The sequence below is a fragment of the Abramis brama genome (assembly GCF_963993115.1).
Source record: "Abramis brama genome assembly, chromosome: 6".
In the NCBI taxonomy this organism is placed as follows: Eukaryota; Metazoa; Chordata; class Actinopteri; order Cypriniformes; family Leuciscidae; genus Abramis; species Abramis brama.
This window is the reverse complement of record NC_139968.1, coordinates 12742755-12767226: the sequence shown is the minus strand read 5'-3', so window position 1 is coordinate 12767226 and position 24472 is coordinate 12742755. Positions and strand designations below refer to the sequence as shown.

The 24472-nt window shown below is 39.2% G+C and overlaps 1 protein-coding gene and 2 long non-coding RNA genes across 9 annotated transcripts in view; 2 read left to right on the top strand and 1 right to left on the bottom strand.

Moving 5' to 3' along the window:
- add3a (adducin 3 (gamma) a) overlaps positions 1–5453 on the top strand; it is a 90355-nt gene extending 84902 nt beyond the window's left edge. For all 7 annotated transcript variants that reach the window (XM_084118060.1, XM_084118056.1, XM_084118058.1 and 4 more), the window contains one exon: positions 1139–5453. In XM_084118060.1, the coding sequence (XP_083974186.1) occupies positions 1139–1386 (248 nt within the window). In that variant the 3' untranslated portion in view covers positions 1387–5453. The remainder of the gene's footprint in view (positions 1–1138) is intronic.
- LOC311085564 lies at positions 1701–8585 on the bottom strand. The gene is made up of 2 exons (XR_014606873.1): positions 7469–8585; positions 1701–7342 (listed from the first exon to the last, which is right to left on the bottom strand). It is a non-coding gene; the product is annotated as an uncharacterized lncRNA (long non-coding RNA).
- Positions 8586–10861: 2276 nt separating this feature from the next.
- Positions 10862–14426, top strand: LOC311085563. The gene is made up of 3 exons (XR_014606872.1): positions 10862–13147; positions 13304–13372; positions 13571–14426. It is a non-coding gene; the product is annotated as an uncharacterized lncRNA (long non-coding RNA).
- Positions 14427–24472: the final 10046 nt, after the last annotated feature.

Genomic DNA, 24472 nt, shown 5'->3' with positions numbered 1-24472 from the left:
TGTATTGCGATATATTGTTACACCCCTACTTTCAACACGTTTATCTGAAGTGTAGGTCACACTCCAGCCAGGACATTTTACACTGAGTTTGTTGCAATGATGATGCAACATTTAACTTCTGTAACCTTAGGGATTACTAATTTAGACGGGAATCTGATAGTCAAAAACCTAAATATTAAATATTCATAAGACTTTTTATAAATTATGCAGTAATCACCTGGAGTTAAACGGAAACGCCATTCTGTTTAACTCAATTTAAAGCAAAATAAAGCAGTTAGTGAGTAAATTCATGCAAAAAATTATGATAATCGCAAACATTTATTTTAAACTATAGGTTTATGGTTTCCAAGCAACATTGTTTTTTATTAAACAATTTTAAATAATCTTATTATTATTTTTTGTTGATAATTGGTTTATTAATATTAGAATTTATTAATAATGCAATAAATATTCCACCACCATTAACAATTCTTCACGCAAATAAATTGATTAGTGCAATTTATTTATTTATTTTCAGGAAATATTGCAACTTAATATCAAATTTACCTTTTTTTATTAGTTAATACATTTAAATAATAAATTAAAACGATAAAAACTAAATTCTTCTGGAAAATAAAATAATTAATTAGCACGGTTTGTTGCTAAGCAACATTTTAGCTTAATTTAATAATTAAATATTTTATGATTAATATTTTAGTTTTTTCTTCTAATTAGTTTAGAATTTATTAGTGCAATAATTTATAACCACCTCCTCAATCAAATCTTCTAGCAAATAAAATAAAATTAATTAGCACCCATCGTAACTGAAAGAATTTTATTTATTATGTATTAATAATTGTTCTAATAATTAAATGTATTAATACAATAAACAAAACAAACATATCTTAGGGCAAATAAATAACTCATTAGCACAACATTTGGCTGTTTATGGTTGCCAAGAATCAATATACAGCAATTTAAATGAATTATTATTTTATTATTATTAGTTATTTTTCTAATAATTAGTTCGGTGTAATTAATAAAACAGTAAAAAAATAACCACCACAAACAATTCTTCTGGCAAAAACAATAAAACGTATTCATACAGCTGTTGTTATGGTTGGCAAGTGTTGATTATGAATTATTTGTGTTGTTCCAGAGAACCACACCGGCGTGATGCTGAACGGCAAAGACGGGCACGGCGACGAGGACGAGCTCATCAAGCGCGTGAGTCAGCTGACCACCAGCGTGGAGAGCGTGGAGATCGAGGTGCGCTCGGGGGAGAAGATCGAGGAGGCTCTGACGCCCGAGAGCTCGCCCTCCAAATCACCCAACAAGAAGAAGAAGAAGTTCAGAACCCCGTCCTTCCTGAAGAAGAACAAAAAGAAAGAGAAAGTGGAAGCCTAGAGGAGAGAGAAAGAGAGAGAGAGGCCCACTTTGTCTGTCTTTCTGTTTGTCGTTTTATGTTTTTGAGTTTGTTTTTGTTAAGGTTGTGTATGACAAAAACATGGCACGTTATATTGGGAGTCGGTGAATAGATGGAGTAACATCCGTTCTTCAGAGATGTGCCGCGTTCTCGTGATCATAAGATGAGTTTTATACAGGAAGAGAAGCTAGGGAAACTCCTGGGAAACTGGCTTCTCTCACCTGATGGACTGAAAATGTTTCTGTACGTAGTTTCCTAATGATTTTATCTCGTTGATGAGCCCTTACTGCATTGGTTTTTTTTCTTTTTCATATTGTATGTTTATTAGATTCTCATACAGACCTTTTATGAGCCCCTTTTCTATCCGCCACGTCATCCCTCATGGTGTCAGTTCTGCTTGCGTTGTTTCTCCAGCTGTAGGTGGACGGTGGGCGTAATTGGTTTCACTACACAGGAGACGCTAAGGAATCACACTGGAAATCGTTCTGGGGTTATTTTAACAGGGTTTGTTTTATTTGCTTCCTCTTCGCTGTGATTGTCGGTGTGAAATTGAGCAGCGCGTGTGACGATCCTGTGTAGAGCCGCTCCAGCCTCCTCTCCGTACTGTTCTTTGCCAAAACGAAAAGGTTTGATAGCATAAAAAGCAGAGCAATCACGTTTTAGTGAACTGTAATTTTGGTTTCGTGAAACATCCACTCTATCTCTAATGAAATATTTTAGCTTTTTTTTAATTATTATTATTATTATTGAAACAATTTAGGTTTTATCCATTCAGTTTTGTACTCGTTTCTATACTTTAACAACGTAAAAAAAAACAAAATCTTGAAGCATGTTTTGCTAGCCTGAATTTATATGGCTGATAATGTAGCGGTGCCTGACTTCTTCTCAGTCGTGTAATAGCTCAGATTACTAAACACGTGTAACGAAAATATATGAAAACTGGAGTGATGTTAATGATATATAAATATATATGATATTTTTGTGCTGCACTTTTTAATGTGGTGTATATAACAAAATGTGTCTGGATGAACTCGGCAGTCGAAAGAGCGAAAGAGGCGCGATATACGAAAACATGAGAAATGTCTTGAAAAAGGGTGGAGAAGGGAAACTTGTTAACATATATAAGAAACAATATATATTTGTAAACTGTATTTTTGAACAAATGTCTCTGTCCCAAAGCAAAGTACAGGCATAATGGCTCTCACGGGGTCTACGGTGGGTTCAAATCTATTTAGTGTGATTGATTCCCATCACGTTAGACATTTAACTCCCTCATAGAGGCTCATTCTGGGCCTTTATAGTGCTCTGGATGACGACTCATTCATTATGCCACCTTATGACGGTCATCACCACCCAACAGGCTTAAAAGTCCCCAAAGCATCAGTGTTAATATGATTTCCTGAGAGACGGCATTGTACAGTGTGTTTTTTCTGTCTGAAACTGGGTCGATTTGCTCCTCTTCCCTCCACCAGATGAAAGCCGTGAGTTCAGAGGTTGGCTTGTTCGGCTTGTTTTGAAGCGCCCTGTCCCATGAGACACACCACAATGTGGACAGAATGTACTGAGTTTCGCCAAAAGCTAATCTCTTATGCTTAAGATTAGCAGTTTGACCTCAGTTTGAACCCCGTTAGGCCCGAATGTGGTCGTCATGCGTCCCGTAGGGGGAAGGCGAAACCACCGAGAAAGATGTATATCCCAGTGGGCAATGTGAAGTACTGGCTTGGGCACAGAGAGAGAGAGACACACTTCTAAGCTGTGTAAATAGCATGTGGTTTTGAATGCGGGCCAGACGTGGATAAAAACACATTTAAAGCTGCACCGGGTGTGAGTTTAGAGCGACAACTCGGGAGATTAACTCATTTTATTGCTTTTAATTTTTCTTAACGTTTTCCTTATTTTGGTTTTGGCTCTTTTTGCTTCAGTTTCCATTGTGCACTGCGGTTTTTGCTTTCAGGACGTGTAGTTCATACCCTATAAGCGTTAACTGGAACGTGCATCACATTCTCATGTTAATTTTGTTGCTTTTTTTTTTTTTTTGCACCTTGTTTTTACTAATGCCTCTCTGTTGTAGTCTCTGGTTCAGAGGGCCTGTTTGCTTTGGCACGCGAGTTTGAGCCAAGCCTCCCTGTGAAATCGTATATAAATGGTTATCTAACGGACTTGCTTTTAGATGTATTGCTAATCAGTGTAAATTCACAAATAAACTATTTTAAGAAGCAAACACTGCACTCAGAGTCTGTGGGGGACGGAGCCATGCTACATTTCACTCCATATTTGTTTAACATTTATGCATCTGTTTACAACATTCATTGCAATTCTCAGTTCTTCATATGCAACCATTTCACAGTTATGAAATGCAAATGTTTACGTCTAACTAAATGGGAACATTTGACTTCAAAGGTTAGTTTACCTCAGAAAATCGTTTACTTGCCCCTCGTGTCATTCCGATCCCAGATGTTCTGTGGGACATAGGGTTGGCACAATATCACATTTTCACTGCACGATTATTGTGGTATCTTAAAAAAAAAAAAAAAATGGGGGGGGGGATGCTATAATTTATCATGAATCGAACTCAAAATACGAGTGTTTGGAAGCAGAGAGAGTTGGCCATTCAGACAAAGCGTGTTTTTGCGCTTAAAAACACCAGATGCAGGGCAGTGGAATAAAACAAACAAGTACAGATCTAGAGATGCGTCTTTTAAAGGTTGAACTACTTTTAACTTGAGTTCTGTATTTTTAGAATGGTGCGTCATGCACGAGATACTGCAAAATACAGCGATCAAACGCGTCCGTCTAGTGCGTCTTCACAAAGAAAAACTGCAGTAACAATATTACTGTTATCGCCAATACCGTTATATAGTTCCCAGTCCTCTAAATTCACACAATAGCTTTCAGATGTCATTGGTATCCAAAAATTGGAGCATCAAGATTGATGCCATTGGTTCTTGTGTATCTTATAGCCGATCGCTGCAAATTTGACTGTTCAGCAGAGAACGAATGGTGTTTGAGAGTGATGCGTCATGCATGCTGTTGATAAGCACTCGAAAACACATAGACTCGCCTCTCGGTTTGTAAAAACTAAAGGAAAAGTGTGAGCTTGGAATGGAGGTAGGAGCTTGTTTTGTGTTCCACACAGTCTTATGAGTTTGCAATGGCATGAGGGTCAATATATGATGACGAAAATGTGGTTCACCACAATGTGTAAACAAACAGGATGTGCACCAAATTATCACTGTGCATTTCTCACTTTCCGTTCTGGGATCTCTGACACAGCAAACCATGTTGCTAAAAGTCTCGTGTAATAATGAGCCCTCGCTTTCTCCTCTGCATTTCTGTATGAAGCACTTTAAGTTGAAGAGTCCTTCTATGCTTCTAACACAAATATGCACCGAAAACTACCAAAGACTACAGTGAATTCTTTCTCTTTACAGCAAAAAAAAAATGCTTTTACTGTTGAATTTTTAACATCCATATATTAACATGTAATGCTCAGAGTTTGAAAAACCCGGTCTATTCTTCACTTTGACCTCTCATGGACTGAATATGCATCGGATTCCTTTTGCACAAGCAACAGACTGTTCGTTTAAAAAGCAGGCGCTTCACTATTGTGTTTGTGCTGTTGTGCCTTTCTGTGTCTTTCCCATGAATGGAACAACTGAAATATGCAACAAGCTTATCGAGGCTGTGCGCGTTAGTTAAACTGTGGGTGACGGAGTTGGCGGCAAACATGCTGATTGTGGGTCAGTTTTGCTGTTTTAGCCAACAAAGTGGTCAGTAGTCTCGCATGGCTCATTTGCTTTAATTTGCACATCTAATTTGATGATCCTCAATCGACTCATTTTACTCTCATAGCTCTCTTGAGCCGTATAATAATGCTGCCCCGAGGGCTGATCTCGGGTCAGACCTATGCATAGTGAAACTGCTCAGATTAACCTCTATGGTGACCCAAATATTATCGGCCTTTTGATTATTTTGCCCATGCAGATGAATGTTTTGGAGATGTTTTGGTTGTATATGAAGCATCAAGATTAAATGGAATTGAAACAAAGCGGCCTTGTGATTTAATTGTGCTCATGTTTTAATCCCTGCTTTAAAATGTTTACAAACCACTGTCGTGTATGACATGAAAATACAAACTTAAGATGGTGACTTAAGTCACTAGATGTACGAGATGCAGGTCCTAATAACATTTCAGCTAACTGGTGAGATTGATTACTCTCCTAAAACCAATATTTGCTTCCCTTTGGCACTTGGTCAGTGTTTATTTTGCACCATTTCCAAGCACTAAATTCTATGGAACCTTTTTTCCTCTACAGAATTACAAAAAAATCGATATCTTTTTATCTCACAATTGTAAGTTTACATCTCGCAATTCAGACTTTTTTTTCAGAATTGCGATATAAACAGTTATAAACAAGATACAAATTTGCAACCTGTGAGAAAGAATTGCAAGATATAAACTTGCAATTGCGAGAAAGTCAGAATTGCGAAGTATAAACTCGTAATTGTGAGGTAAAAAAAAAAAAAGTCAGAATTGAGAGATATAAACTTGCAATTTCGAGAGAAAAAAGTCAGAATTGAGAGATATAAACTCGCAATTGTAAGGGGAAAAAGTCAGAATTGCAAGAAAAAGTCAGAATTTTGAGAAACAAGCAATTGTGAAAAGTCAGATTTGTGAGAAACCCACAATCGCAAGAAAAAAGTCAGAATTGAGAGATATAAACTCGCAATTGCGAGAGTCAGAATTGTGAGATAAACTTAATTCGAGATATAAACTCATAATTTCGAGGACAAAAGTTAGAATATTGAGATATGAACTCATAATTGCTCGGAAGAAAGTCCGAATTTTGAGATTAAAAACTGGCAATTGTGGGAAATAAAGTCTGATTTGTGAGAGATAAACTCACAAATAGCAAGAAAATTCAGAATTGTGAGACTTAATTGCGAGAAAGTCAGAATAGCGAGATATAAACTCATAATTGTGAGGAAAGAAAGTCAGAATTGCAAGAGATAACAATTGCTAAAATATATATATAACTTTGGGAAAAAAAAAACGTGTACTGACGTGTTTCTGCGGTTGAAGCAGTGCTATAAATGAACTATTAGGAAGAGATGATCAGTTCACGCTTCATGAGGTTTTACAGCGATCTGTCACCATACAATAAAGAGTCACAAAACAGTATTTATTGTTTGATTTTCTTAAATGACAACTTGAAAGCTGAGACTTTTTTCATCTCAATAGTAGCGTGCTCCTGCACTGTTAGCCGGACAAGTTGAATCTACTTAAAAAATGTGAGAAAACTGTTTGCCCTAAAATAATAGTGTAATGGTAACTTAAAAATTTGAGTTAATTTAACTTAAAATGTTTTGTAATATCAATTACTTTGCAGTTATTACACATAGTATGTTTAAGTTCAATGTACTAAGCAAGTTCAATTTGTCAATTGATTTATTTTTAATTTGTTAAACTAGGAAATTAAGAAAAAAAAGCAAATAAGCGTACATTCATACAATTTTCTGTTTTATTTCAATTCAGTTCCAAATTTTCATTTGAAATGCAACAAAACATGAATTTTCCATGCCCTGGATACATTTTCCTCAAGAAAAACTAGTTTGTTTTAACAAATTAGCGTATTGATGAGCATTATGAACAGTCTATCTCAGAATCACAACAAATTGCACCACAATTATATGGTTTGTTTACACTCATTTGCTCACAATATTGTCAGTATTTAACTTTGGATGCCAGCTCACCTTTTCCCAGGCTAAACATGTAAAATGTTTTTCATGCAGTATTTCATACAGAGTTTATGAAAAAAGCACACAGAAGGCCTGAGATTGGTCAGTTCATCCATCACCAAACATCCTTCCAAGTCGATCCTCCCTCTAGATGGGTTTCACTGGAGTTTGTCTGTATGAGTCCTTGTCAGCTGCATCCTAACAGAGGAAGATAAATATAGAAGATGAAGATAGACAAATATATTATCATGTCAGATGATTCTGTTGTCAAATACCCAAAGTCATAAGCTGCATTTACGCCATGTCGTAATTACAGTAAATTACATTGTCAGCGTCCTCTTTGCTTCACAATGCATTTTCAGAATTGAGTTTACATCTCGTAATTGAGAGATAAATAGCTTTCATAGATTACTGATTATACCGTCCTAAATAAACACCATGTTAACGAGCAGCGTTCAAATGCAATCTAAGTAAACATTTGCATGTAAGTAGCCACATGTGCTACAGCGAATCCCAAAACCCGGAAATGCCCTTCCTGCTGGGACGAAAGGCTCCTCGGCTGCTTTGTCATTGTGTGTTTGGCCCTATGAGCTCATGCCTGCAGGAGCTGTGGGAAGTTGGTCAGTGGGCCGAAACATCAGCCCGTAGACAATACAGCCTTTCAGAGCCGGGGCGTCCCTGGAGAGGAGAGAGAGAGAGACGGGACAGTGCTGGGGAGGAAGGCTTTGTGGCCGTATCGTTTAGATGGGCTCTCGTGGAAGACTGCAGGATCTCGACATCAAGCCGGAGAACAGCGAGAGGAATTTGGAGAGGGGGTGTTAGAAAGAGAGAGAGAGAGAGAGAGAGAAGGATGGGGGTCTCCAGACGGTGTCTTGCTGTGAGTGTCAAAACAATAAAACTGCTCAAGTCCAGATGGATGCCCCGCTAGAGGGATGAACGGGATAAAACGGGAGCGCTCCCTCTACAGGCCACTGAGAGCTTATAGGGGGAGGGGGGGAGGTTTGTTTCAGCAAAACCCTTAAAGAACATAGACTCCCTGTTTCGTCCTTTCAGCTCTCCCACGTCACTCCTGCCCTCCCAGAACAGTTTGTTCGCACACGCTCACGGACAGTCCTGACTGAGACACGATGTTCTTCACGAGCCTCGCCAGGTTCACTGTCAGTTAGCAGTGCTAGAGGACCTGGGTTATAGGGAGAGTATATCCTGATATTTAAAATAACTCTTCTACATCTGTAAGATGACACATTCATGAGAAGAGAAGTATCTGTGGATAATGTATTTGTATGTATAATTCATTTTAGGTTACACTTTATTTTAAGGTGTCATTGTTACTGTGTACTAATATTAATTAACTATATGTATAGGGTTACGTTTGGTTTAGGGTTAGTTGAATGTAATTATGCATAATTTATAGTTATTACTACAGTAACTACATGTAACAAGAACACAAATACCCAATTTTATAATAATATATTAAAATTTTAAATATTTAGCACATTTTAAAATATGAATATATTTGATGATAATTTTGCTGAATCTTGTGTATATATATAAAAAGGAGACAAATAATTTATCAAATATATTCATATTTTAACGTGATAAATATTTGAAATTGTAACACTAAAAAAAACAAAGCTGCTGCCTTAAATTTTTAAGTACAATCAACTTGGATGTTTAAGTCATTTCAACTTAAATTTCATTTAACTAATCTTGTATAACTTATAAAAAAGGAGACAAATAATTTAAGTCAGTTAAATGTAATTTAAGTTTAAATGACTTAATCATCCAAGTTGATTGTACTTAAAAATTTAAGGCAGCAGCTTTTTTTTACTGTCACAATTTCAAATATTAATCACATATTTTTAAATCTTTAAAATATGATTTTATTTATTTAATTATTTAATTAATATAACATTTAATATAATAACTAAGAGTATTGTATACATTATTTATATATATATAAAATAATATACTGGTGTGGACATCCAGGCATATATATATATTTGTCTGGATGTCCCAGTATATTTTATGTCCCGCTTAAAATGGGCTCTTTGTGAACAGATCACTTGTCTTCATTGGTATGATATTGTGTTGATATCATTTCCTCGGGTAAGGAGTCCTACTGTGAACTGGTGTCCAATGGGCAAGACATCTGGAGCAGATGGTGTATAGGAGTCCCCCCAACCACTTCAAGGAAGAAGCCGTCCCGTCCCTGTGCCAGGGCAAGAGAGAGGCAGACCCCATCCAAGCCTGAAAAGAGGTCATCGGGGTCACTGTGGAGGGAGGCAGGAGGATGTCCCAACTCAGGGACAATGCCTTTAATGGAGACCATGGCACTGCAGGTCCTCACACACACACACACAGACACAATCCCTAAGCATCGGCCTACCCACAATAGCACATGGTGACCTGGCTCACACTCTCTCTTTCTCACACACACAGTGTAGGATGACAGTGTAGGTCAGAGAGGGTTAATCAGGATCAGCCCTTGCGCTCTGCACATTGTCTCCCGAGCGTCCCGCTCCCGTGTTGACCTGAGCCAGGTCAGGTTTCTTAAGTGACAGAGATGGATGTGTGTGGGTACAACACTTATACACCCCGAAACTCTCAAGGTCTCCATGTAGAGTAGGTGCATTTCAGCTACTTTTGAAGACCACCTTAATAAAATGTCCCATTGAAACGGGTGTCCTGAGACCGCACCTGTTGCTGTGACTCTGCAAACAGCAGGAAAGGCTAGCATAGGCTGTTTACAAACTTGTAGAAAAACCAACAGGTTTTGGTTTGTATTACAAACTGGTGCTATCCACCCTTCCTCAAAATATTTAGCATATTAACATCTTGTTTTAGCTAATTTAGCTTTTTAAAACCAGTTAGTGCTATGCTAAGCTTGTAGGCTAGTTTGTTAGCTTGCTGACTGAAAACACAAAGAAAATTATGTGGTATGTACTTTAAAATATTAACATTTTATCATGATTGTGACTAAATAAAACAACTTGGCTTTGATGAGGAAGGAGAAAAGGATCTTGATGACACCTGCGAAACCATTCTAGTCAGTAGCCGCGTTTCCATTACCCTTCAAATTGCGGGAATTGAAAATACGCCAAATGGAAACATGTCAAATTCGCAAAAACTCCCATTTATCGCAAAAAAGTTTTTACGCTCGCATGAGGTGGTTTTTCAGGCAATTAGAAAAATAAATATTTCGCAAAACTGCAATAGAAACAGTTTTTGCGCATTAACAGATCACCTGACGCAGATGACGCAGTGTGTTTGGACATAATACGAGACAGTTCTTTATTAAATTCATAAAAGACAAAAGAATTACAGGAATACTGGATTCTAAACCTCAAAGAAATGCCACAGTCAAGACCTCGAAGCAGAAATGAGTGAGAAACATCAGCCGCTCCAAGTATAAAGCCCAATTTATACTTCTGCGTCGAACTCACGCCGTAGCTACGTCGTAGGCTGTGTGTAGCTCGCGTACCCTTCGGCGTACCCTGACGTGCACCTCTCCAAAAATGTAACAACGCGTCAACTCTACGTGGACGCAAGCGCTGTGATTGGTCTGCTAGGACCGCTCCCTCGGGTTTCACATGCTCCCTCTGCGCGCGTGAACGCGTACAACGACGCAGAAGTATAAATGAAAACCAACGCGTTGCCTACAGCGTAGAGGCTCCGGCGTAGGTCCGACGCAGAAGTATAAATTGGCCTTAAGGGTCTTTCCTTACCATTAATGATTGGATACGTCTCCTTCGATTAATGATAATGGCCAGTGCGGCGGCTGGGATATACACCTACCAACATCCGTCACCATGATTTTTGGAATGACGGTTTAGTCGCATTACATCGGTTAATGGAAACGGCGTCATTTCGCAATCGTTTTTTGCCAACATTTAGAAAAAAATCGCAAAAGTTTTGCGCAAATCTGTAATGGAAACGCGTCTAGTGGCAGATGCTGTCGGAGGAGGGCTCTCATTCTAGAGAGCATTATAAGTTTGTATATCCCACTGCAAACAAATATTTGTGCATTCTAAATGTTAATGTTGTAATATTTTTGAAGTAAATAAGCATGCTAACAGACATGAACTAAAGGTTGCAAAAATGTACTGTAGTCACAGCTAAAGGCATTGGGTAGCATGACTGGGACGCTGTATTGACCAAACAGAAGCCAGGACTAGAATGATCCATTTCATAATGGCTATTTTACAACAGCTTTGTTTTATAATTAGAAGTGAAGCGTGCAAGTCAAAGTACATTATACTGCAATTCCACTTAAGCCGAGACTAAAATTAGCCCCTGTCAGACTGTAACTGGCCTCAATCCGAGTCTGTTTCAGAGAGAACAGAAGCTTCTTGAATTGAAGCCAAACAGATCCAAAGCTATGTCAGCAGTACGATGATAAACACGCTCCCATCAGCGCTCTAAATGAGGACAGGCCGCTATGAGTATCTGAAGGGGATTGTGTTTATACAGAATGACTTTGCAGCAAGACTCGGCACTGGGATCTGGCTCCGTCTTCACCAGTCCCTCTCGGCCTCCTTCCTAAATCTGATATTAAAAAGGGATTAAGGCACCCAAACAACACTGCCAATATCCGGCTCTATCTCTTCCTCCCTTCACCAGCCGGGATAGTTCAGGAAAAGCGAGAATGTGACAGGAAAAATAAAAGGAGTGAGTCACGCAATGTGTCTCCCTTGTGAGGGAATGGAGGGGAGCAAAGGGAAAAGCATGAGATCATATTTGCGTTCATTTTGTACCTGTTGGTTGTCTCTATCCTGTAACGCAATACTGTGAGAGCCACCCTGTCCTGCAAACTCTCAGGATATCTTAGCGTGCACAACGGGGACCGATCGGCCATCTAATCCAGGACGACCCGGTGTCATAACACACACACACACACACACACAGGCCTCCTTGTGAGATAAGCCCATTGTGTGCGTGTGTAATGCATCAGCCTCAGGGCAACTATATCGAGCAGTAGGTCACACTGATGCCATTGTGTTTCTCGGAGGGGAAAAACAACCATTGATCAGTAACCCGACTCTGCTACTATGTAACGTGTTCTGATCTCTATGGATTCCCTAACTGTACCTGGGTATTTGTGTCAGTAGAGCAGTGGTTCTCAGATGCTTTTACCACAGGAGCCAGATTGTACACTGGCATCAAGAAGCCACCCAACAAAGTACCCAAACTGCTTGGTATAGTAGTTGTTTTAGTAGGAGGCAGCTGGAAAATTAATATTAAGCTGTTAGCTGGTAGCTTATTATTGCTGGTCCATGTTGGTCATTTGCTGGACCAAGCTGGTCTTTAGTTGGTCAACCAGTTATGTTCAGTTAACACGACTACCTGATATGAAGAGCTGGTACAGTTGTTGGTTTCTTGCTGGTCCAAGTTGGTGATGAGATGGTAGACCATCTTGGACCATCAACAAACCAGCTCATACCAGGGGATCTAGCTGGGTTTGGGAACATGCCTGGTTAACCAACTAAAGACCAGCTTAAACCAGCTAATGACCAACTCATGCCTGCAAGAAACCAGCAACCATGTTGGTTCAGCAAACAACCTTGTTTGAAGTAAACTACAGTTATTTAACCTAGTCTGGCTCATATTTTCCTTTGCCTTTTGTAGTTTTGTTCACCGTTTTCAAAGATGAAGACTTGTCACACAACTGCTAATCTACAGCCTCTACGAAGTGACAGATGAATTGACAAGTGTGAGACGTGATTTGAAAACTCCCATTATAAAGAAATCTGTCTGCAAGTGCTTGGCTTTGTGAATTATAAAGGTCAAGTTCTAGATTTGTCATGTTGTTTTGTTTGCAGGATAGATATGATGGTAGACCTCATGACGAGAGGACGTTTCTTGGCAGAGGATATCAGCCTTGCACCCCAAACCACACTGACCTACTTGCAGCAGAAGCTGAGAGTTGCCACTTCCCCAAGGACACATGGTCTCTGATTTAACAAAAACAACCCAAACTGTTCAAGACCGAGAGTATAGCAGGTGCAGATATGCCAGAAATAATGAAAAAGGTGGTAAATTCAGAGAACATTGAGTTTGCCACACTTGGTTCACCCAAAAATTATATATATTATATAGAGATGAATGTGACAGCACACAAGTAATATAGAAGTATATATGTTTACTCTTTTGTTGCAGGGAAACAAGCAGCTTGGACATTCTGCAAAATATATCTTAAAGGCCATACAAATTTGGAACGACATGAGGGTGAGTAAATGACTGAAAACAGTCCTGGTTTTATTTAAAACATTTGATGCCCACATCATATCTGTTTAGTAACCTTGCTAGTTAACAGATGCAGTACTGTCTGTCTCCTTAACTAGTTTTGGGTAATTCCTCATTCCCAAAATACTCAGTTAGCTTTCCAAAAAGAAATGCCACACTCTCTCACTCTCCTTCTTGCAGATGTCTGTGTTTCCCCAGCCCACATTCACCCCACCCTGAAGGCCATCTGCACCCATTGTCTGGGGCAGTGGATGAGGCTCCACCACCCCCAGCATAAACACACAACCGGCTTTGAGGAAGGGGGCAGGGGTCCGTAATTCCAACTGCAATGGAGAAAAATGACTTACTGAGCAGTAAAACACCAGCTCAATACAGACCTAAAGCAACTAATCGCCCTTCAACAGAAACTATCCTCAGCCCACAGCTTCCTTCTTTGTCTATTTATTACACCCCCTCCATCCTCTTGGGACAATATGACAGTAGATGTGCGAGACCGAGATAGCAGCAAAGAAATTGGTCACCCAGATTATGATTATTGTGTTTATAGTGATATGAAGATCATAGCTCAGGAGACTTTTTTCAAGATGTCTCTTCTGCAGTTCCTTGGGAGAAATTAAAAATAGACACAAATGAGACAATAATTGACATACAGTACAAGTTCAGAGTCGTCATTGTGTATAGTATAGTTCAGATCACTTGATCTTAAAAGAATTTGATTTAAAAACTAGTTTGATTTCATATCTCTTGACATTTGGTTGACTTTGGTATCTTGGTAGCAACACTCTTGGTAGCAACAAATGTGAGATTGCTGGGAGAAAAATCGGAGAAGCTGGAGAGCAAATGTGTATGACAGAACTGGAAGTGTGCGACCTGATAAGAGGTTGAGAACGGAAAAACAATCCTTATGCAAATTATTGTATTATCATGCTTATTCATTTTAACCCACTTTTAAAACGGTGGAGAAAACGCTGCTTTTGTTGTTGATGTCAAAGTTTGTATATCCAATTAAACTCTGCCACATTTTGGCTCAAATTCATTTTGCCAACATGGACAGGTTATCATGACCTCACCATTTAATGTCGGGAAAAAATTTACCTTCAGGATCACAAAAGCTTGCCACTTGGGGAAGTATCCTTAAAAGGACAACTTTGCATCTTATCTACCCCTAAAATGTGCATTAGAGTTGTAGTATGTACCTTTAAGTTACTAGTAGGAACCTTTTAGAAGTAAATAAGGTACAAAAATGCCCCTTTAAGAGTTCTGCCCCAGTGACAAGCTGTTGTACCCTTAAAGGTAACATTTGTGCATATTTCTAGGAGTGCTGAAACCATAATATTAATACATTTACATAAATGTTTGACTAAATTAACTAAATTTGTATGATGGACCAGTTTTGATTCTGAGTTTTGTTGCTCCTTGATGTCCATTGTAAAATCTGGGTCTTGAAGCAAAAGCCCGCTAGTCTTAGCGAAACAACTGAGCTACTTATAACCCCTAATTTAAAATTGGTAAATATTGTTTTCTTTCCCATTTGGTTTTAATATTACACTTAAACCTTTAAAGACTGTCCCTGAAGAATTTAATAGCCAGATAATCCGAAGTTTACATGGTGCTGTCTTAAATTTGCATTAACCTTCAAACTCAGGCTTACAAAAGCATGTAAATCTTTAAGCTTCTGAGTTCATGTCCCCTTACTGAAGAGATCTCCACAATACTCGTGAAATCTCTATTCTACTGTTAAGTGAGTGAATAGATGCGCATGACGTCCAGATGTTCCTCAGCAAGAGGTGCCCCAGCGTCTCTCTTCAATCTGACCCAGACGACAGACCTCTGCCTGGGTCTGCACGGGCCTTTTAGATCCCAGCAAACCACCAGGCATTGTCTGGCCTAAACAGCCATCCCTAACGCCATGAATGGGAAGAATAAGGGTGAGCTGGTTTGAATGGAAGACCTACTTTACAGACGGATGATCTCTCTCGCTCTCTATCTCTCTTCTGGCTCTTATTGTCTGTCAAGGCCACGGTAAAGCAAGCAGAAGCCCTGGAGAGGAGATTGATTTTTGGGATTAAACTCCAGGACTGGCAGCATTAACCAGACGGGTGAAGGAATATACGCGTGTGCGTCTGTCTGAAGACATGTCCATGTAAATGACAGTGCAAGAATTTGACTGCCATGTGAGCAGAGTGAAGCATACGGCTTTGTCCAAGTCGATATCAAACCACTCTATATGGCGTGATGTAAAGAGGGAAGGTTTTGGGTGTGACTTGGGGTTGGGGGACGAAAAATGTCCTTGGGAGAGGAGGTATTAAATTAGGGTGTTTAAAATGTCAGGTAGATGAGCTGTAGGCGGGGTCAGGGCACCGAATAATGATGTTTTTGTTGCTTTGGGGCGATGCTGGCCTCTGATCCATGCGAATGAGAATAATAGCCATTTCATTCAGACTCGGGGTTTCTCTTAGAAGCACAATCAACAGCCATCATACTAAAGGAGACAGGCTTTGCTTCATCTGTCAGAGATAATTTAAGACCTGGGAACATTAGTGTGTGTCTTTCAATGGTAAGGGTTTGACCAATTGCTGTGTCACATAATCATTTGTATGATGTAACCCTTTGGGCGGTTCTTATGTTTTATGAATCTTTTTCTTATGTCCTCAGATTTTTGATTCAGTCTCAAGCTTGAAGTCTTGAGTCTTTGATAAGCTTTCACATTGATTTTCTTGTTCTAGAATCAACACAAGGAATCCAAATACTCAAATCCCACCTCCAAGTCTGATATTCAGGCCAAACTTCAAATGCATATCAAATGCATACACATGCACAATGCATTCTAATTAATCCACATAATTTGACAAATCATTCATGTTCGTGGCACAAATGGTGTGGGAAACCCAAACCCTAAGTATGAACAATAGTAATGATGCTTGCCTCAGCAAACTTCACCAACACAATAAAAACAGTGCCCTAGATTCTGATAGCAGTGTGCATGAGTGTGCATTTTCCTGTGGTCGACTTCCGCAAAAACGACGTTGTTAAACACACGTAAGCTAAATGATTCACCACTCTCTCACATGATAGAGCAGCTGAGTCAGACCTGAAGATTACATTTAAACACCCAAAACGAATAACCATGCTAACAATTGCGACACACCAGACTGTGAGGGCATTGAAATGCAGCAATCAATAAAGAAACCAACAGAAAACCAGTCAGCGAGCTGATGGAAACAATCAACCACTCTGTGGTACTGAGAGACAGCTGTGAAGTGACAGGAACAACATCATCTACTACTTCAGTTTAATATTAGCTCTGTTTCAAAGCTCCCTACATGACTACTCCATTAATGGTTGATTTGGATCGCTCTACATAGGCAGCAAATCTGTGCGCCTTAAAAAATGGGAATCTCAATTAATTCTGATAGTTTTCCATTAGCATGTTGTTAAGCTAACAAGGTGATACTCTAATATTCTATTTATTTTTAGGCTTATTAAAGTATCACGTAAGATTTTGTAGTTAACTGTTAACTACATGATACTTTTTAGGCATAAAAACATAGCACACAAATATTTAATGTATTTTTAGGCTTATTAAAGTATCACACAGTTTGTAGTTAGCATGGTGTTAAGATAACAACACAATACTTTAATACCTGTAAAGACTGTTTGAGCTTTAATAAATGGGATTTTCAATTGTTTCCAATAGCTTGTTGTTAGCATGTTGCTAAGCTAACAATGTGATAATATGCTATATATGTTTAGTACCACGTAATATTTTGTAGTTGACATGTTCTAACAACGTGATACTATTAATAAGCGTAAATGTGAACACAAATGACATGTAGCCTATATTTAGACTTAAAGTATCACATAAGATGTTGTTCTTGTTCAGCATGGCACACAAATATGTATTTTTAGGCTTATTAAACTAAAGTATTGCGTAAGAGATTGTAGTTAGCATGTTGCTAAATAAGAGTAAACATTGCACACATTTTTCTGCTTATTAATGTATTGCATTGTCAAGTTAGCCACATGCTAACATCAAACTCTGATTTTTTTGGTCTTGTTAGGCAGCTCATTAAGGTTTTGAACATAACGACTGTCATCGGTGTGGGTGTGATTCCTGCCACTGCATTTCAGTGATAAAAGCTGTTGTTTGACTCACTCGCCACCAACTACACCATTAAAAACAAGTACACCACCATTCCTAGTCTCAATCGCTGATTAAAAGTCCCCACCTAAATGTGTTTGTCCTACTGTTAAAGGAGGTGATAGATCCATTCAAGCTTCACAACTTCCACAACATCCTGGCCTTAGGCAGCCATTAGTTTTTCGACCTGTCCCTCTCTCTTTAATCATCTCCTTTCCTTCCTTGTAATTTTCGTTCGGAGGCCTCATGCTAACCGCTACGGCAGCATCTCACACCCTCAAAGAGCCGAAGGCAGAAACTCGTTTACTCATAGTAAGAGACCAGATGACACGAGAGACAGATGTCTCATCAGAGACAGGTGTCTGTGGCTGAGTGTCACGCAAATAATAACTGGTTATCTGCTTATGGCGGGCAAACCACAACAGAGTGAGACAGATCGCACGGAGTGGAGGAGAATCCGTACCCCTATTTAACACCAACCCCCTCTCTTTATCTTTATCTCCCTCGTCCATTGTCACCAGCTGTCCTTCCTTGGGAACACAGGAAGACAATGAGATACAAAAGCCAAAGGGCAATTACGTGCTGCAGAGAGAGTGTGTAGTCATGTCAGGAGGGTTTGGCTGTGCGTGTGGACGCACTTACGTGTGTGAGCGTGTAGGAGAGACGTGTAATGATGGCTGAGGTCCAGAGAGAGGTCCCGCTGTTATGATAGTCCAGACGTGATAACATCCAGGAAGTCCTTTTGCATGTCTCGAAGGCATGTGGCCGAACAAAAGAGCCCTGAGTGATATCTGATCTGCATCTGACCCAAACAAACTACAGCACTTGAGGGTTCAAACGTATTAGTCAGATCAGATCATTCAATAATGCAGCACATTTTCTTGAACACTAGAACAGTTCTTGAACACACACTGTATGTGTTAATATACTGGATAAATATATATTTTTTAAAGATGGAAATCATATTAGTTAGTTTTCTTTAATAACAATGTCACAATTAATTTAACATAGATGTGATTTAAATTAATTGCACTAGTTTTGTTTGAGTGGATATTGACAATTTTATTTTAATATCTATAAGTGCACCATTAACTTCTAACATGAAAACTGGCAATTTACTCTAAGCTATTTCAGGTATTTCTTAATTTTTCCTTTAGCTAATCAAAAGACATGAAAAAAAGAAAAGAAAACTTGGCACACAAATATGCTATGTATTAATGCTGGCTTCATGTGCAATTGGAATTATTGTAAATACGAGTTTCGTAGTTAAAAATTGGACATGAACACCCTCTCAAGTCGTATTTACCACTGGGAAGCTCGGTAATTATTTTGATACCCAAGTTCCCGAGTTAGGCGTACCATAAACGTTAAACATGGCAGAGGGGAGAACGATTGCTGCTGCTGTTCCATAGTTTTCCACAACAGATACATTTCCTTGTCTTGTTATAAAAGTGCATATTTACATAATATGAGAAATCATTTTAAGTGTATTGTATGTTTTATACACAGCAAAAATAGCCTGAAATTCCAGAAGTGTCAGCCAAGCTGATGAGTTTATGGTTGTCAATGAATGGGACGCTAAATATAATTTAGATTTTAATACGATTTTCCCAATTAAAAGGCAAGAATAAACCTGGTGTCCTCCATGATTCCTGTTCTTTCTGACAACAAAGCACTTTAATGCGACTTTAATGCGACAACTTCAGAAGTGGGAAGTAGGAAATTTCCATGAAGGAAGCATAAGTCACGTAAGAGTTTGTAGTTAGCATGTTGCTAAGCTAACAAAGTGATACTTCAATAAACATAAAAATGCAAAACACACAAATCTGCTATGTACTTTTAGGCTTATTAAAGTATCTCATAAGAGTTTGTTTTATTCACTTGTTTCAAACAAAAAATGTTTTCTTGGTAATTTTGTTTAAATTGGACATATTTTACAGGTTTTTTTCTGTGGCCCTGAGTCTTTTGTAATAGCCTACCTGCAACCAACAAAAGCCAGTTCCTTAATGACCACATTATCAGGAAGTGACATCAACCCTAAACATCAGTGAGTATTAGCAATGGATTTCTGTCAATTCTGATGCTAAGATGATTACAATAAATCAGAATTATCTTGGTTGGCACATATTCAAAAGTTTCAGTGTTCAAAGTTACTGCAGAACAGCAATAACCCAGTTAACTCATAAAAAGTGTTATCCAGAAGCTAGCAGCTAATTTTTGTTAATAGTAGACTTCCTGTTTTGAACATGATCTGGCAAAATCCAATAACACTTGATGAATAAAGGCCACACACACACACACACACAGCTGATTACACGTTAGACAAAGAAGCCAGTTAAACAGCGCTGCTAGTCTGTTAAATAAATGCCTCTAGGGAGTCACTTGCAGTTTACACTAATCTCCATCATTAAGGATAGAACAACAGAGCAGCTAAGAGAATATTTGTAGTGGTGGTTTTATACCACCTCATGGGTCAGCTTTACAGTGTAAACACACCTACGTGGACATACAAATCCCAAATGAGAAACACAGGGACGGTCAGCATCACTAATTCACACTTAGTGTTGAAATGTAGCAGCAAATGTGAGAAGACACGGTTTTCATGCGTCACTGCTGAATGGTAGCCTACAAGTTTCAGAAGCAACCGCATATCCTGTTGCATTCGACAAGCTATTACTTCACACTTGGACTCACAGCTTGTCAAAATACAGTAGATCTAATCTCAATTAGTTATATTGTCACCTTCCTAAAATAATTGCCCAAGTCATTTTTGCAGGTTTCTCAGAAAACACTAGATTTTCGTTCTTCTTGATGCAGCTGCCATCTTGAAAAGCTTGTAAAATTATTTTGACTTAGGCAAAATAAAACGGCCGAAGTCACACTCTTGACATAGGCCATTACTACAGGGGTAACTTAGAATTGCATGATCTGTTCAACTGAGGATGTAGGCGATTTTACCAGAGGTGGCCAGCATCATGAGGAGATGACTTATGCAAAAAAATAATTTTGTCAAAAAATGACATGGGCAATTATTTTAGGAAGGTGACGATATGTAATAGCTGCAGTCCTTAACTTTTTTTGTGTTTAAAATTTACAAAATGTATACAATAAGCGAGTACATCATGAATCATTTTACAAACCGTGCTTTTGTCTTATCCTGAATCACTAGGGAACACCTATAATAAGTGTTTATATTCGGACTATAGACTAGTTCGGGTCGTGCCGCTGCGGAGTAGCCTAGCACCTGCGTGACTCGTCATAGACATAAACAGAATGAAGTAGCTCCGGCTACAATGTTCTTCCGCAAAATGCACACAGTTCTGTTTATTAACGCTAGAGCGCCAAAAGTTACGGACTTCAGCTTTAAAGAAGGATTGCTGCTACTGTATGATACTCTGGTATAAGTCATGGCAACGCTGCTGAAAAAAAAGAGCTAAAAACCATAAGCTGGTCTTAGCTGGTTTTCCAGCCCGGGCCAGTTGCATAAACAGCTTCTAAGTTAAGACCGTGTCTTAACCCTTGTATGGTGTTCGGGTCTGTTGGACCCGTTTTCATTTTTTATCAAAAGAAAAATGATACGATTAATTATTTTTTCAAACTGAGACTCATTGGCCTTGGCTCATTTTCTGTGAAGAACATATATCAGAACACATTTTCAATGAAAACACACTGTACACCCCCCCTACACATTTATATTACACACAGGATGTTCGGGTCCACTGGACCCGGGGCTAATAAAAGTGTGGAAATTGTAGGTCCTGTGTACCTTTACTCTGTCCTCCTCCTGTCAGGGCCTGCTGTTAGTGTGTGTATGTTCTTGTATATGGTTTATGAGGACACAAATGTGTATAATGACATGGGTATTACAACGTAAACATGGTTTATGACGACATCTGTGTCCTCATACTAAAACATACTAAATGGTGTTTTTTGAAATTCAAAAAATGGCAAAAGTTGTCTGTGATTGGTAGGTTTAGGGGTAGGGTTAGTGTAGGGGGATAGATTATACAGTTTGTACATTAGAAAAAACATTATGCCTATGGAGACTGACCGTACACCACATATCCAAGTGAGTGTGTGTGTGTGTGTGTGCATGTGTGTGTGTGTGTGTGGGGGGGGGGGGGGGGGGGTGTTTTGTGTGTGTCTGTGTGTGTGTTGTATGTGTGTGTGTTATGTGTATGTGTGTGCATGAGTGTGTGTATGCGTGCGTGTGAGAGAGAGATTGTGTGTAAGTGTGAAAGAGTGCAAAAGTGAGTTTTGTTTCTACCCCTGCCATTTCCACATGAGGTTGCAATTCTTAAATGTGATCTAACAAAGGTAAAGATAAAATATTAACCATAAATGCTGTTTGTATTGCTTGTAATTGGGATGAAGTAAACATCTGTTGAGTATTTTAACATAACATTTTTGATTGTGTTGAATTAAAAACCCAAAAATGCAGCGGGTCCACCAGACCCACGAACACTGGCTGAGTAACAAAAATATGAACACCACACAAGGGTTAATAACTAGTTACTTTTTGGAATTAATTAAATTAAACCACTTGTAAGACTAGTCTAAGTTATTGCAACTGGCCCCTGGTCATAGCCGGTTTAGCGGGCTGGTTTTTGAGGGGTTTTGGCCAATTCTTTATGGTCAGGCTGGGAGATTAACTTCTTGACCATCTTAAACCAGCTGTCCAGCTTATGCCGGTTTTAGCTGGGGGTTTTTCCCCAGAACGGATATTTTTTCATGATTTTAACTCATATATCAAATAATTTAACCAATTCCAATTTTATTTCTAAGTTATATGAGATTCAGCTAGACAAAAAAAAAAAAGTACAGTCAATGTGATACTTAAAAATAAGGTAGCAACTGAACTTAATTTTTTTTTTTTTTTTTTATTAGCTGGACATTTTTACTGATTTTTACGGCCATAGAACTTCACCACTGAAAAGTACAGTTGTATTGATGCATTTTGAAACCCGTTTTGTCTCACACAGATGATTTTTCTCACAGCGGCTCGAATCTAATTATCAAATGCTCACCCCCTAAAGTGAAGCTTTCCCTAGAGTGCCACAGATTGCTGGCATTTATTTTGAATGTCACTGAGTGAGCATGTAGGTGGAGAGACACCATCAGGACTCACGTGGGTGGAGACTGCGGTTATAGCAGTTTCATTTTGACAATATTATCACAATTGCATATCTTATTTCCTCTAGGACCTGTTGGAAATTCAACCATAAATTGCACCAGAGCTTCAACCATGATGACTTCAACTCACCGTCACGGCTTATTGTTTTCAAATGCTGCCAGGCCAGCAAGAGGATACTTTGTTTAATTTGGTTGTGGGAGTCTGGGCTGCGGGTCGTGTGAATGAGCGTGTTAAATATTTAAGCAGGTGGATGCAGTCTGGAGCCGGTGCCTGTTGTCATGGCTCCCAGACACACTCACGAGAATGACTGCGGTAATGAGGTAGTCTGACCCCAGATAGCCTGCAGGGCATGGTTGGTCATGTTGGCTTTAACAACAGCGCTGGTCCACTCACAGCTCCCCTTTAATTAAGGTCTCAAAAGGCTTTTTAAACATGTCTGATTGGAGAGTGCTGGGGGTTGTAAAACGCCATTAATAGCATCATACACAGTTAAAGCAAAGCAGCAAGAGAATTAAGTAGGACTTGAGCAAAGGTCGCAACCTTTTTGGTCTTGTCCAAATGCAATGAATGTCTCTTCATGCAGTGAGATATCAAATCCATATTACATAATACAGGACTAGTGCAGTTCGCCACACTACTTCTACACTCTCAGATTTTTTTTTTTCAAAAGCTGTCACTGAAGTGGTACCTTTTCAAAAGCTACACCTTTCTACACAGTCTCTCAAAGGTACATATTGGTACCAAAAGTGTACATATCAGTACCTAAATGATACATATTGAAACATTTTTGAAGGGTATCCCAGTGACAGCTTTTGTAACTTTATTTCTAAGAGTGTAGGCCCTGTTTACACCTGGTATTAAGATGCATTTTGGTCGATCGGATCACAAGTGGACGACGCTGTGTAAACGGGGTCTAAAATGTTTTGATCTTGTCCACTTTTGACCACTTCCAGAGGTAGTCGAAAACACATTCGACCGGATTGCCTTTGAAGTGTAAACGCTCATGTGGTCGAATACGTTCGAACAGACACAAAATATGCTCTCCGTCTACTTAACTAATGTGTAAACATTATCAGAAGACCACTAGCCAGCAAGATTTAAACTTTGTCGGCTGAAGACCCAAGTTTGGTTTGAAGTTGAAAAACATACCAAGCACAATGTTCTCTCACCATTCCTGATTTCTAACACACACTCACAGCGTTCTGTCAGAGCAGAAACGAAAGCTGCTGATCTCCGTGTGTTTTTCCGTCATCTCCAGTCGCGTTCATGTGTAAATAGCTTGAGCGTATTTTGTCCATTAGATCTGAAAAAGCCCATACATTTACCCCCCCCCCCCCCCCCGAACAAATCAGGAAAAGTGGTTGAAAATGGACAAAAGAGACGGATTAAAACACCAGGTGTAAACGGGAATGTGTCTCCCTCGTCTACTTGTCATCCGACCGACCAAAACGCATCTTAATACCAGGTGTTCAGTGAGGTTTTTCCAGACGCAATAACCTCACTGATGTAAATATAAAACCCTTTTCAGCTCAGTTCATCTCCCACCATGCGTGGCATCATCGTCAGGTGTGTGACTAGCACGCATGCACATGGGGTTAAAGGCCACGTTACCAATTCCTCTCTTTTTAGACGTAGAGCTCGCTGTCTTTCTTGTGCCTTCGACTTTCAAGCTGCCTGTGAAGTTAACATCAAACAGCTGAAGCCCTGTGCACTGGCTTTGAAGAGCTGAGCTCTGCGATCCCCTTGTGCTGGCGCTGGTAAAAAGCTGCCACGCTAAAAAAGTCAAAGACCGCAGGGAACGGACAGT